The sequence below is a fragment of the Netta rufina genome, assembly GCF_964035555.1.
Source record: "Netta rufina genome assembly, chromosome: 2".
NCBI classification, from domain to species: domain Eukaryota; kingdom Metazoa; phylum Chordata; class Aves; order Anseriformes; family Anatidae; genus Netta; species Netta rufina.
Window position 1 is genome coordinate 27,409,044 of NC_140124.1, and position 15,180 is coordinate 27,424,223.

Consider the following 15,180-nt stretch of genomic DNA (forward strand, 5'->3'; position numbering starts at 1 on the left):
CGCCCCGCCACCGCCGGATGCCCAGCGGCCGCGGGACGGCCCGGCGCGGAGCGCGGCCAGGAGATGCGCAGGGGCGGCGGGCTGCGCCGCGCCGCTCGGCCCCTCTAGGCTCGCCCATGGAGCGCCCCGCGGAGCCCCGGCCGCCGTCGGACCCCCCACGCCGTACGTATCCCCGCCGCGGCCCCCCCGCGGCGCCGGGGCTGTCCGCGGGGCGCGGGGGCGGAGAGGGCCGGGGCCGGGGGTCGGGGGTCGGAGCCCGTCGGGGCGCCCCGCGGCGCGGCCCCGGCCCGGGACGAGCATTTTGGGTGCTTTAGGAGCGGCGGAGGGGAGGGAGGTGGGCTTGCGGGGGGTGCGGGGGGGCGAGGAGCCTGCCCGGGGGTCCCGGCTTGAAGCCGCCGGAGCCCCGGCGCCGCACCCCCGACCCCTCTCCTCCGCGCTCCGGCGCTGCGGGGCTCCGCGGCGGGCGGCTGCCGCCCGGTGCCCGGCGGGGGCGCGCAGGGAGGCGGGCGGGAGGGCGGCGGGGCTGGCGGTGGCACCCCCGGGCCGTCCCAGCCCACCCCCGGGGCTCCCCAGCCCGGCAAAAGGAGCGAGCGCCTGGTAGCGCTGCCCACAGGGCGCTCCGCAGCCAGCCTGGACCACGCGACCACTTTACTCTGCCGCCGGATTAACTCGATTTTAATCGTTTTTTGTTCCCCCCCACCCCCATCCACACACCCCATCTCCTCCTTCTCTCCCGCCCCCCCTTTCCTACGCACCTCTCTTCCCCCCTTGTCTCAAGCCTAACCTTGTCTTGTGGTCATGGGGTCTATAATTTCATTTTTGTCTAGGCTGGTGAGAGCTCCGCTCGTTCTGTAAAGTGGATGTCAGGTGGATCTATGTTCTGGAAGGAACAAAGAGGCAGCGAAGGCAGCGCGGGGGAAGTTTGAGCGGCGAGGATGCAGGCTGTCTACTGGTACGCGGTCCTTCTGCTGCAGCCCACCCTCTACTTGGTGAGTGCCCCCCGGTGCCGGGGGGAGCGCGGCGGGGAAGGGGGCAGCAGCCCGGCGGAGAACGAGCAAACTCGCGGCAACTGCCGCCGCCTCCCGGGCAGCCCGGGGCCGGTAGGATGGTACAGGGGGGGCAACCCCGCAACTTCTGCTCCCCTCGGGGACAGCGGGCTCGGGGGGCTCCCCGGTGCCACCTCCCGGACCGGGTCCCCCGGTGCCAGTGCGGGCACGGCAACGCCTCCGGGGGGGCTCCCTGGCAGGCTCCGGAGCGGAGGCAACTTCTTACGCCTGCCCTCGGCCGGGGGTGGCAGCCCCCCGGGAGCCCCCCAGCAGCCCTCCAGCACCGTGCCCATCCGGGATGCGAAGCCCGGGCGCGCAGCGCGCAGCGAGGAGCGGAGCTGCATGGGTTTTCCGCGTGCGGTCCCGTTGGTTCCGTGGCGAATCTCCCCTGAGATTAGCCGGGGGAACGCGAGCAAACAGCGGCGCTATCTCCTTTCGCTTCCACTTTCTCCCTCCTTAAAAACCTCCAGGAGCAACCCCCGGCGGGCTGCCCCTTCCCAGCCCTGCCTGATGCGACATTCATCAGCCGAGCGCTCTGCGGAGCATCCTCCCCGCGGCGGAGGGCAAGGAAGGAGCCCTTTTTCCAGGAGCCACAAGCACCCCGACACCCGCTCCGGGGATGCTCCGGCTGCGGCTGCGGGGCTGGCGGGGGCGGGGGGCGGCGCTGCCCGCTCCGCTCCTCTCCGCGACCCCCTGCGCTGCCGCGGCCGGGCCGCCTGGGGGCGCTGCGGGCCGCCGATCCCGGCCGGGGGTGGGGGGGACCGACGGGGGGCTGGGGAGGGGGGGCAGACCCGGCCGCCTGCGCGCTCCTCCCGCGGCCGCGCAGAGCCCAGCGCAGGGGGTCGCGGCCGGCCCGAACTCTCCCTCGGTATCCCCCTCCCCCCCCACCCCCAAATTCCCTTCCCTTCCAGCCCCGGCGGTTTTACAGGCGGGGGTGGGGGTATGGGGGGAGAAAAGTGCGCGGCGAATAATCTATCAAAAAGCCGGAGCGAGATCGATACATCGTGTTAAATTTTAAATGTGTTTGCTGGCAGTTAAACTGCTCCCGACTCATTACAACAACAGTGCTGGATTTATTCTAATGCGCCGCAGTCTGAACAACAAGCGCATTAATTCTCCTTTAATTGTAAACTGGGAGCATTTGAAAACCATTCAGTGTGCAAATTATGCTGATTCAATTACCGTTTAGTTACAGACTTCATTACCTGAATGCTTTTTTTTTTTTTCGTGTGTGTGTGTGTGTGTGTTCCGAGTGTTTGGCGTTAGAGAAAAGGAGACGATTTTTTTTTTTCAGTTTCCCTCGAAACAATGCGAATATGGTAAAAAAAAAAAAAAAAAAAAAAAAAAAAAAGGAATAAAAGGCAGGCTAGGGGGAGGGGATGCGCTCTTCGGCTCGGCTGCGTCTTCTGCCAAAACGCTCGAGGGGGATCCAAAGGATTTCCCTGCCCAGCCCAAGACTTCCTAAGTCGCGGCTCGCACGTTTACGCCAGCCTCCCTCTCCCTATGCTCTGCATTTAGGGAGTGAATCCGAAAGTTTGCGCGACGATAAACTGCTTGTCAGCCGGGGAGCACGAAGTTTTGGTTAGGCTTTAGGCAGCGAGGTGCAGCCCCCGGTGCCGCTCCGCCTGAGCATCACTCGGGCAGCGCCAAGCAGGAGTTGGATTTTCGGTACCCAGCCTGTTAGGAAGGGGAAATGAAATGACAACACCAACAGCTTCCCACTGAGTTTGTTAAAGGATCCTCCTTGAGGGAGGTTGATAACACAGAGGGAAAACATGTTTCCCCTCCGCCTTAGCCAGGCGCTGTGCAGAGAAAGTGAACAGCCGCAGCCAGACTGGGCTGCCTTCAAGTTCCTCATTCGCCGGCTTCTGATTCCTCTCCACCCAGCAAACCGCTGCTCTTTTTTTTTTTTTTTTTTTTTTTTTTTTTTTTTTTCCTTCCACCATTAAACCTTTTCCTAATGAAATCTTGGAGGAAAAAAAAAAAAGTGCTTCTGCTTTTCTCCCCCTTTTTAATAGAGCCATATGCCACTCAGCCTTATTGCCTGAAATTTATAGAGGTCATGGCCGATCCAAACGAGTGAGAGTTTTGCTGGGGTAGAGCTGGCTCGCCCTATTATGTTTATTGATAAGAACATTAGCTAGACATCCAAGACATGCGTGTTCTCCTTGTTTTGAGCTGTGCAGTGTATTGCAAATGCTGTATTTGACTTACACTCGAAGTGCGTTTCTTTTGGCCTAAACGAATAACTTTGTATTTATTTGGTAGAATTAGGAGCCAACCTTTACAGGCTTGCAGGTATTTTGTTTCTTCAGATTTAGAGAGCAGCAGAGATTGTTCAAAATGCCATGCTCGGTCGTATTTACCTCGAACCTCCCCTCCTTTTCTTTCAGGAACATCTTAGTCTTATTCTAACGAATAATGTTTTCTTAACTAACAGCGCTGTGTCGAGCTCAAAATTGTCATTAGGGAAGCGCGTAGATATTAAGAAAGAAAAAGCCACACAGAGATTGTAGACTTTGTATTTTATTTTTGAGGTTTCAGTTCTGTCTGTTTATAAGGACACCGGGGTTTTACACCATTCCCTTAATTGAAACCTTCCCGTTTAATTCCTGCCTAGTTGCCGGTGAATCTCCAGCCCGACACCACAGGAAATAAAACGCCAGGCACTTTCTTTTCATTTCTTTCTTCATTATTACTATTATTATTTTTTTCCCGGGTAGAAGCAACATGCTGCAGAAGCGCCTGCGAATCGCACGACAAAGCTGCTGGCAAAAGCGGCACGGACCCTGACTACTTATTTCTCGGGGAGCCAGCTCAAGATCGGGCAAAAGGCCGGGGCAGATAAGATAAGGGCAAGCAGACAAGGGGACACGCTGGGCGGGCGGGGAGCGGCGGGCTGGTGGCCGCAGCCCTGGCCCCGTTCTGCCCCCGGCAAGCTCCCGCCGGGCGGCAGCAGGATTTGTCCCCGGCGTGCCCGCGGGCTCTGCCCCCGCCTGCTCCAGGGGGAACTTCTCGCACGGTGCAAGCAAGGTGTAACTTGTTTTGCGGGGCTCACCCTGCTTTAAAGGGGCTAGAGCTCACCGTCTGAGTGAACCTAAAACCAACCCGAGTTTTGCGCTGCGTGCTGCTAGGGCAAACATCCCCCTCCCCGGCTTGCCGTGCTCTTCCAGCACAGAGTTTCTTCACCGGCGGGTTTGGAAATTAGGCTGTACACCAGCATTGACTGGCAGGGATTTTTTCCTCCGTGCAGCGTTTAAGTGGAGCAAGAGCAAATCGCGGGGGATTTCTCCCCCCACCCCGACAAGGGCTGCGAGGTAGTTCCGCGGGGGTGCAGCTCTGCGCGGCGCTTTGTCAGTCAACTGCGGGGCACTCCGGCACCTTGGCTTACAGGACAATGGCAAAGGGTCTTGGAAACAGCCTGCTGACCTCCTCCCCGAGCCGGGCTGGGGTTTTAAGGTCTGCTCCTCGCCGTTTGGAGGCCTCCTGACAGCCGAGCGAAGCGCTCCCGCAGAAATGTCCTGAATGATAGTGGTTTAAAATCGCGTGCATCAGCGGTGGCACACCTGATGCGGTGTTTGCTGAGGGGGCAAACAGGGGGTTAGTGGCTCCAGAGTTTGTGTACATTTAATTTCGCTTCGTGTTGCACTGTTTGCGGCCATTTCACCCCGGTTAATGAAAGCTATGGAGAACGTGAAGAGCTATCACGTGCCGGCGAAGATAAGTTGATTTTTTTTTTCCTTTTTAAAGATAGTTGCTGATTGTGTCCTACTTTGATGTGGGAGGAAAGAAACCTCTATAGGCAGTGAAGATAAAAGAAAACAAAAAACAAAAGAGAGGGAAGGCATTGTCCTGTCATAATCACCACCCACAGTGTTTTCTCAGAGGTATTTGGTGCTGAAAGCATTCGTGTTTTTTTTTTTTTTTTTTTTTTTTTAATCCAGATAAGCAATTTCTTGCATTATTTATTTATTTATTTATTTTTATTTTTAATTTTCACGTCCAAGGCGGGGGGGGGGGGGGGGGGGGAGAGCGCTTGACAGAGAGGGAGAGAAGTGGCAGGGCTTTTTCTGCTAGAGACTTTACGCAGTCTTGAGATGATCTGCTCCCCCTCTGTAAAGGAGTTTGAGACCGGTGGTGTAGAGGAAATTGTTACCCTTTCGGAAGATGAAGCACAGGATTAATAAAGGGACTCGAATCACTTGGAACTGGTGAAAAAAACTTATCTGTGCTCTATTTTTCTGTTAAGCGGAAGATAGCTCTTTCTTTTGTGGGCTTTCTTCCTTTGTAACTATCAAGGACCGTGCTAGGAGCTTCTGAAGGGGGTTTCCCGCATTGATACATATATATATTTTGTGGTGCTTAGTACGTACTATTTTCACTTCTTAAATCTCTGAAGAAAGCCGCTTGGAATAGATTTCACTTTTTAGGGAGGCACCTAAGCACAGTCCAATATCCCTTTCCCTTTGAATAGCCACAACTTCCATGTCGGTACCTAGAGGTATCCATTTTAAGCTCTTTAATATTTCTCTGCATCCGTAAACCGCCATTTTAATTAACAAAAAGCCAATTTCCCAGTCGTCTTGGAAAGTGCGATGAAGCAGGTTAAGAAACCAATTGCTCGGAATAGCCAGCACTTGGAGAAAATGAATGTGTGAGCCATCCTTCCCTCCTTAGGATTGGCTTCTGTTCCCCGATTGGGCTTGGTGAAGTTATGCTGTGATTTATCAGATAGTTTAACTCCCAACTCGCTCTTCTTGTAAGTCAGCATTAAACCACCTCCTGGGTGCTTTGTAAATACAGCTTTAGCATTTTTTCATGCAGCAGATTGACATGTTGACGATTCTGCTTTAAGGAATGTGACAATAAAGTGGAAAACCAAAGGCTGGCAAGCACTTCATCAAGGATAAAAAGGTTCTGCTGTAAGGATGTCACTCAATTTATTGTGAAAGTCGAATGAATTACGTTTAATGAAAGTGCTCCCCAGATGAATATTACCAGCAATTTCCTGAGTTGGCTCTGTCAGATTGATATGAGGAAATGCCAACCCATATCAAAAAAGATCTCCAATCTCAATTACTATGCAAGCTTTCGAAGAGCTCTTTTTTATTGATATGATATATATTGGCGGGTTCTCAATGCAGTGGAAACTGCTCTCTGTTCAACAGGACAGCACTTTAACTAGTTTATTGTTTAACCCCACGTTTTTCTGGCTGTTGTTTAAACCTCTGAGGGTGCCCTTCTTTTAGAGGGGAAACGGCCTCTCATCCTCTCTGCCTTTCTGTGACCTAGAGAGGCTGAAGTTGTGTGTCTGGCACAAGCAGGGGTGATGCTCATTTCAGGAAGTTTGTTCAGCCTGGATGGACAAAGCCGAAGGTCAAGGGAGATAACTCGGCTGAGACAATGGTGTTGGGTCCCCTCATTTTCAGTGTATTTCCAGGCAATAATCCAGAGCACGACAATATTTGTTATGACTAGATATCCCAATATTCCCTCCCTTTCTTCCTCATTCCTCCAGGGCTTCTTTGGGCTAATTAGAAATTCACTAAGCCCGCAAAGAGAGAGAGAGAGACTCTTATGTCGCCTCATCTACATAAGAATTGATTTTTGTGAGAGGCTTTTCTCTTCTATTTTAACTACTATGACACTGGTCGCTGCTCCGTAATACAGTTTCTTTTCCCAGAATCCGTCTTGCTGGGCTTATTTGTGATTAAAGGAGGAATTCAGTCAGCTTTCTGCTACCACTTCCCACCTCTCTTTCGATTTTTAAATTGAAGTGGAGAGAGAGAAAGGGACGGTTTTGAAGGACGATCGGGAGGTGCTCGGTACTCTGCAGGAGGCTGAGGACAAGAGCACTTTTGCACGTGGAGCTGCGCTGCCTGCACACAACATGAAAGAGGAAGCAGAAAGAGCTTGTGCTCATCCCGGTCGGGTTAGTGCGTGTTCCCATTTCTCTGTTCGTTACTGGATCCGCGTCCAAAACTTTCTTCAGAGCACGAGTAGCCCACGTGGTTGTTAGTATTTCTTTTTCTTCTCCCTTCTGTCGGAATATTTTTTGAGCCGGGGAAAGCTAGCGCAAGACCCGCGAGGAGAGCAGACCAGTGCTTACAGACGGACTGGGGCAAGGCTGACACTGCGGTGCTCCGCTCCGCGACTGCCTCGCCTCGCCCAGCCGCCCCCCGGCCCCGATCACCGGCCCGGCCCGGCCGTGCAGCGCCTCGGAGAGCTCCGGGGCGGCGGCGCCAGCACCACGGACAGCGCCCGGAGCCGCCCCTCCACATGCTCTGTCCGGCCGGGCCCTCGGCGACTGCTCTACACGGACCAAACTCCACTTCCACCGATCAAACTCCTCTTTCACCGACCAAACTCCAAACTCCTCTTTTTCACGGACACCTTGTCCCGGACTAGTCAATATTTCGGGTCAGTACCGAGTGAGTTTTTACCCAAAACTTGCTCCGGACTTGGGGTTTGGCTGCCTTCATTGGCTTTCCTGGAGGAAGAAGTAGATGGGCTGCCAAGCAGATTGATATATTAGCTGTTGCTGTGGTCTGGCTTTCTTTTAGTGGCGAAGCAGCCTCTTAGCTTTCTGTGGATATACTGGCCAGAGGGGCAATACATGAGTGCGGAGGGAAGGAGGCATGGGATCTTGGATTTAATTATCTAAGGTCCCCAGCAGGATGCCTCTGGGGATCAGGAAGGTTGCTCTGGCATGTTTGGGTTTGTCTTGTACCATCCGAGGGCCACTGTATTCTCTCCTTTCTGGGAGAGATCAGGAACATCTGAGAGCATCAGAGTCAAAATGGACTGTGGGACGCAACTAACACTGAGGCATGAGAGCAAGGAATGATTGATTAATAAATTAATAGTGACAGTTCCCATCTCCTGTGTTATAGTGGGAGAGAGTCATATGTAGTCAAATGTTGATGTCGTTCTGAGGGTGGTGGTGCTCTGGGACACCTGTGAGGGCAGACAGATCTGGCTCACTCCACTTGCTTGTGGCCTCGCAGACGGAGCTTAGGGTATCTCCCAGCTCCCTCCTTGCTTTCAAGAGGAGATAATCCTCAAGTAAGATCCTCCACCCCTGTAAATCCCCACTTGCTGTTGACAGAGCTATCCTCTAGAGGTCTGCTGCCTGAAAAGCACTTGTCGGTGAAACACCAACCATTGACACGGAAGGTATAAGTGGATGACTGATGGAGAAACCTTCAATAACAGAATGTGATGGGAATTGACTGGGCTGAGAGAAAAAACAACCTACAATCCCCACCAACCCTGCAGACAAAACCATAGGCCATTTATTCCTGATCCATATTTTCTCATAAATATCAGTAGTGATTGTGGTGCTTTTGCTAGATGTGAACATTTTCCAGTCCCTTTTGATTACAACATGTCCCCATGCATGGTGCCTGGAAACTGCATTGTCTGCTTCAGAGATATTGCTTTTATCTTCCAAATGCCATCCTCATTAATGTCAGCGTCTTGCAGTCCAGCTAGTGACAAATGTCTCAGCAACGTTCATCTGCTTTTCACACTGCATTCATCTCTCTAGGTGGCCCGTCTCTTTCTCTCCAAGGGGTAGTTTAGTAGTATTTTCTTTCTTGCCCCTTTGTCTGCTGTAAAATGATTTGTCTGCTGGTTGGTCTCTGTCCTGTCCATTCACGTGTTGGTTTTGCCAGTGTCCTCTGGGGTATCACTTCTTCTGTTAGCTGTTTTGTCACTTAGACGACAGGTTGACCAGTGCATGGGAAGATTACCTTCTCTTTCCACATCGGATGGCTTAAAGGGGAGAAATATAAGGCTTTTTTTTCTGGGTGACTACCAAATGATAACAATACCAGTGCCCTATTTTTCTTAAATCTCACAGACTCATTTATTGAAAACATATCTAAGGAATGAAGAGCCTGGCTGTTTCTTTTTACATGCATCCCAGTTGTTTGTCTTTGTGTGCTTATTTGATCACTCTGCTTTTTGCTGTACTTTTGAGAAACTTATAAGTAAAATATAATATAATTTTTCTTTGTACATTTCCTTAAATTTTGATTGCTGGGACAAGATCTATAGGATCATCAGACTTCTTTTAGCAGCAGAGCTGACAGCCAAAATAATATTAGCAAAGAAGTGATCTAGTAGCCTCCATTCTTGGAACCACCTGTAATTAAAATCTGATATTCATATGTATATATAATTTATGTCATTTATTTAGGAAGAGAAGTAAATAGATAATTAAAGTCTAAGCAATTTAGCTTCTTTGGTTGAATACCAGAAGATGTTACTTGCCTTCCTAGTTAAAATGCCTGATGCTTTGATCCAGAAATCACTGAACACAGTGGTGACTTCCAACAATTCCAGTAGTTTTAGATCTGGCCCCATGAGTATAGAGATTCTCCCACACACTGCATACCTATGTCAGAAATAACATAAGTAACATTAGAAATATTTAGTGACTGTCATGTCTTATGGGAACTCACCTCCCCACAACACAAGCCTTGTATTACATGGGAAAGAATTTTATGCTGTAACAGTATTTTCTGTATTTATCTTAGAGATGCATGGATGAGCCACAGGATAAAAATAAAGGGGGGGGGGGGGGAGGAGGAGGGAACAAACAAAAACAAAGCAACACACTAGCAACATGCTGAGAACACTTGAACACTTGAGAAACAAAGGCTACTATAGAGCTGATTGTATGGCTTTATCCTTCAGTATTATACAGGATAACATTCCTATGTAAATCAATGGTTTACTAGTGTGAGGACTACGGATTCTGTACTGTACTTTCTATGACTGAGGATTGCTTGTCATTATTTAGATGTCTCTTCAAATTTAAAGTGTCATTGGCAGCTCTTCAAAAATTCTAACTAATGGAATTTCTGTTATGGATAGTTCAGACCACCTGTACCAGAGTATTTATCAGAACACTCATTTTTATAAGCCATTCTTGACTGAACTTTTGAAAAATAATTCTTCTTGCTAAGCTGTTTTGTCAAGAAATGTTATTGTAGGCCTTCAGGTATATAAAACTACTTATGAAAAAGCAGTCCATTAATTTTATATATTTACAATCTCATCCATAGCATTTGAGACCTTTCAAAAGAAGTCATGGACTTAAAATAAGAATAATATTAAAGCCATGTCCTCACAGTTGTTGCACAGTCAATTGCAATATTGTAAAATATTGGTCTGTTTAAAATCAGGATGTTACTCTGCAATTCAACTCTAATTTAGAGTAACTTCTGTTGGCACTTACTGCAGCTACTCTGTATTGCATACACAGTGTTTTCTTAATATTTGCATTGGGAATGCTTTTGAACATTGAGAATATATATTTCTTTAAAGTAATACTGCTAGGTAAAACAGCAATAATATTGTAGCTTTATGGATGACAATTGCTCAGTGCACAGATCTTTAAAGAGTGGGGAAATAAGCAGGAGTACAAATATAGAAATGTGACATAAAAATGTGCATAATAAATAGTACATCAAAACCTGCAGTATTAAAAAAGACGAGTTCTGTTCTGCTGCCCGAATTTGTGATATATATTACCTTTACAAGATCCACACTTTTATTTTTCTACTTATTTATTTTCTCTGCTGCCACAAATAATCCCATTTTCTTCATTGGCTTGCTTGTTGTAGAGTGGTACAATCTGCAAATAGAAATGCAAGCGTAACACTACCTACCGATATCCGAATTATAAAAATCTGGGATTTTGCACAAATCTGGGGTTCTTTGCACAAAGAATAACTTTATGAAGCCACTTCACTGTGTGATTATTTGGAGTGAGTAAGGAACAACATTATCTAGCCTTTGATAAAAAAGTGCTGTGTATGAATCACCTGCTGTATTTTCAGCTTTTTTATAGTGAATCAAATGGTGGTACCCTTCTCTTGCTGTGTACCTGGTTCCTCTGTGAGCAGCTCTGCTGCCTCAACTAACACTAGTCACTGGAATAACATGCTGTTCCACAGAATTGTAAAGGTATCAGAATGTAGTTTGTGCCTGCATCTTTAATGCACATAATATTTGCTAGCTAGAAGCAGTGTGTGAGTCTTGGAAAAGTTATTGGGTGGGTTAACAGATTGTAATGATATGGTTCGGTCTTTCTGTGTAATGCAACCCAAATGAATATGGAAACGTGTGACTAAGTAGATTAGAGGAGGTACGACTGCTTCTCTTATTCTGCCCAATTTATGGAATGTTCTGAAATTGTGGGATCACACCAGACACTGTAGGGTAGATGCCAGTGGTTTGTGACTACGTTTTAGAAGCAAAACACATGCTTAACTGAAAACAGGAGAATCGCTCACACATGTTTCAGTGTTTTAATGAATGGGGAACATAAGAAAGTGAATGCAGTATGGATTTTGCATTTCTGCTTTTAGGTTATAATATTTTCTTTTGCCATGATAGAAAAGATCATGAATCAATGTCTTTGTGAATCTTACAGAGTAATAATTTTGCTGAGAACTTGCTGAATTTATGTTTAGGCTACTAAGGATCTATAACAGAACAGTGCTTACAAACAAGCATTACGCTACCTTATCCTAAACATATCCCCTTTATTATATTTTCACAATAATTATTGGATAATAAGTAATTTGATAATAACAATTATCAAATTGTTATTGAACAATATATTTTTTCTGCTTAATTCTGAAATTTGAAACCATAAGCTGTGACTGATTCTGACTGTTAATTCAACTTCTGTATAAATAGTCTGCAAAACATCGTTATCTTTGAAATGAAACCCAAAGTAGGCTTTTCAAATACATTCTTTATTTATATATATATTTTTTGGTGAATGTATTTTTGGAGTGTTCAAACACCAACACTTACTGTTTTCTAAAATTACAAAGGTATGCAAATGGTGACTATCTGAGGAAGCCATGTGTGACCTGTATGGAGTATTCTATCTGTGATCTAGATTTGAAGTCTAACTGCTATTGATGTATATATATTTTTTGCAGACCACTGCAGATTTTTTCCTTTCAGAAAAATATATGTACTTTAATGATGACCATGTAAGGCAAAAGTAATAATAATAATAAAATATATATAAATTACTTTATTTTTGTTTTATTTTTTTTTCCACAAAAATATTGCATGTTCATTGCTCACACCATTCAGACTCATGAGAACTTTGCCATTGACATCTATGGTCATAAAATGATATTAGCTTGATTTCCATTTTTATATGGTGCTTGGGAACAATATTTCATTACATTTTATCTTGCTTTGTTTTATGTGCAGTGGCTATTCATAGCTAGCACAGAAGAAAGAAAGAAATGAACATTTCTAATAGATGTAGAAGAGCATGTATGTAGAGCTAAGTATGTAAGTATTTCAGATGTGAGATATAAGTATTTCATTCGTGGTATTCATTGTCTTCGGTGTAAGCAAATTTCCTGTGAAGTCAAAAAGAGCTGAGTGGGTTCTATATTCTTTCATTTTTAACAATGTTTCTGCCACTGTGGTGTGCTTTAGTAAATTTGCCAAGAAGAATGAGGTCCTGTCTTTGGTCTGCCACGAGACCCCTCCTTTAAATCCAGGTTCTCTGTCAGAATGGCTCGGTAGATACAGTACCCCTTCACCTAGAATAATGACCATGTGATTTGTATGTAAATCTTTATGTTTTGTTTTAGCCAAGTGGCACACTATTAGTGATCTATGTCTGGAAAAAAAAAGCGGGGGGGGGGGGGGAAGTAAAAATCTGTACTGTCAGCTGTTATGGGTGGATGATTTGCTTTAGCTCAACAGGTGGAGCTGTGACTTCGCTAGCCTGTTGATTCAGGCTAAAATTCATCTAGCTGGACATGTTCCTGACTCATTTTTGCTCATATATTTTTATGTCCCCTAAATTTACACCTGCATTTCAATTGTTCTTGAAGTGTTTTAAACTTCCTAGGCTTTAAAACACTTCAGATAATATCAAGCGTATGTACTCATGTATTTGTCAGGAAAAGTTTTTTGTTGGTGGAAAAGTGATGGTCCTAAGGGTGCACTATGAAAGTTTAGTTTTGACTCCAACCCTGTACACTACTGGGGATGTTAGACTGCAACAGTACAGCCACCTAGAGCTCTTAGAGTATCGAATGATTAATTTAAGGTTAATCCATGAATTCTAGGAATTTTTAGGAATTTCAGTAAATACAGCTGTGCTCTGCCTTTTTGTCTGCATCTCAAAAGACTTTAGAAATATTTTAAATATTTATCTCTTCTGCCTGTTTAGAAAAGACTAGTTACTGTGGATTTGTGCTAATAAATTATTAAGTAAAATAACAAACTCATTGCTTGTACATCTCATAATTCTGGTTTCATAGAGATCTGCTTGCATAATCTATGGACTATGGTCCATGTTGTCCTTTTTTTAATGTTTTAACTGCAGCTAGCCATGTGGTGGTTGAAGTAAGGCATGAAGGATCCTTCTGTGTTGGAAAACATCTCAGAGAAAAACAAGAGAATAGCTTGACATTTGGAGGGATAATAGAATGAGTATTCAGCTATAGAAGTTCTTGATCTTCAGAACTGTTTAATTCTCCTATATTTTCATTCTCTACTTTTTTTTTTTTTTTTTTTTTCAATGTATATCTGTGTAAATATATATATATTTTTTCCAATGAATGCTTGTATAAGGATTGCTTCTGCATGGACTCATGCATCTCTTGGTAGGTCAGAGTTTCAAACATAATGCTAGATGTTCAGCAGTTGTATCAGAATTGTTCCTGATACTGCACTTACAGTGGCAAAGTCAAGTAGGGAACAAAGACAATGCTTTCTGAAGACTTCAAGTCATGCCATATCCTGTTTAAAATAATAAGAAAAAAATCATTTTGATTAGATGAAATAAACAGCTCCCTAACAAACTCCTGCATAAAATATGCTGAAAACATTCACTGAATACTCATGAATAAAAAAAGCAGAAATCAAAATGGGAGAGGTTATTTCATGAACAGAAATGTAGGGTCAATTAATCAAATAAATTGTGTGCTATTAATGTGGCTAGCTACAGTCAGATTCCAATAAATATGTCCAGTGGGAATGGAAAATTTTCCCAAGTGAAATTACATTGATAAATTTATTCTAATTTCCAATGTCTTTTGAATCTATATTTAGGAAACAAAAGGTGTCATAAAGACAGCCTAGCAGAAAACAACCTCAACTATCTTTTTAATTGAGATATCTCTCTTTGACAATAGAAATCATTTAGGGGTTATTTAAGGATGTTAAACGTATCACTACTTAAAAGTCCTAGTAGGAATGCCAACAAAAAAGTGACTTCCAGCAGTTAAACTCGAGGTTATGCTTTTTTTCCCCCTGTTTTCGTGACAAGTAAACATGATATGGGAGCTACTATTTCTGAAAAACATCACATGGTAAACATCACATGGTTCGATCGGTTTAAGGAATTAAAAAAATACTTAAGGAACGTTTATGATGGCAACCTCTTTTTTTTTTTTTTTTTTTTTGCTAGGGGGGAATGTGTGTCATTAGCTCTCATAAAGAGGAGCAGGGGGTTCATCTTCAATGAAAGCCTGTTGCTTCTAAAATATGAATCAGTCAACGGAGTTGCATAGAAATGAGTACAGTAATCAAATGACAATCCTAGCTCAAATTCTTGCTGAGAATTCAAAATAAAATCTTAGAGAAATCAACAGAAATTAAAGAAAGAGTCTTTCTGTCCCAATTGTTGATCTTTTACAGGTTTGGCTCCTTTGATGCCTATTTCTGTCTGTCAATTTCCTATAAACCTTGGTCTCTGTTGTATTCTTGGCTATTTAAGAATTGTTTACACAACCTCTAGAATCAATAGTGACCGAGTCAGTGTTACACACAAACCTAAGACAGACTTCAGTCATAGGCTTTGGTCAAGGCTGAATTCTTCATCTAGTTTTTGTTTTTGCTCATGCAGCATTACTGCCATTGAGCACGGTAATGAAACAATGTAAATGTTTGATTAAACTGTCCAATGAAATTACTGTGCAGAAAGCTTCTCTTACATGCATTTTTTTTTTTCATTATTGTTTTCTATCAGAGCTTCTACATTTAATTCATTAACTACTTCATATCAACAATGCACTCAAGCTTTGTTTTTTCTTGGCGCGGTGATTTCAGTTCATGACACTCTGAATATCAC

General features: G+C 45.3%; 1 protein-coding gene across 1 annotated transcript in view; it reads left to right on the forward strand.

Annotated features, from left to right (window-relative positions):
* Nucleotides 1-935: 935 nt before the first annotated feature.
* Nucleotides 936-15,180, forward strand: part of NXPH1 (neurexophilin 1) — a gene marked incomplete at both ends in the record, with an annotated part of 155,662 nt that continues 141,417 nt past the window's right edge. The window contains one exon of the mRNA XM_084306981.1: nt 936-989. Within this exon, the coding sequence (XP_084163107.1) occupies nt 936-989 (54 nt within the window). The remainder of the gene's footprint in view (nt 990-15,180) is intronic.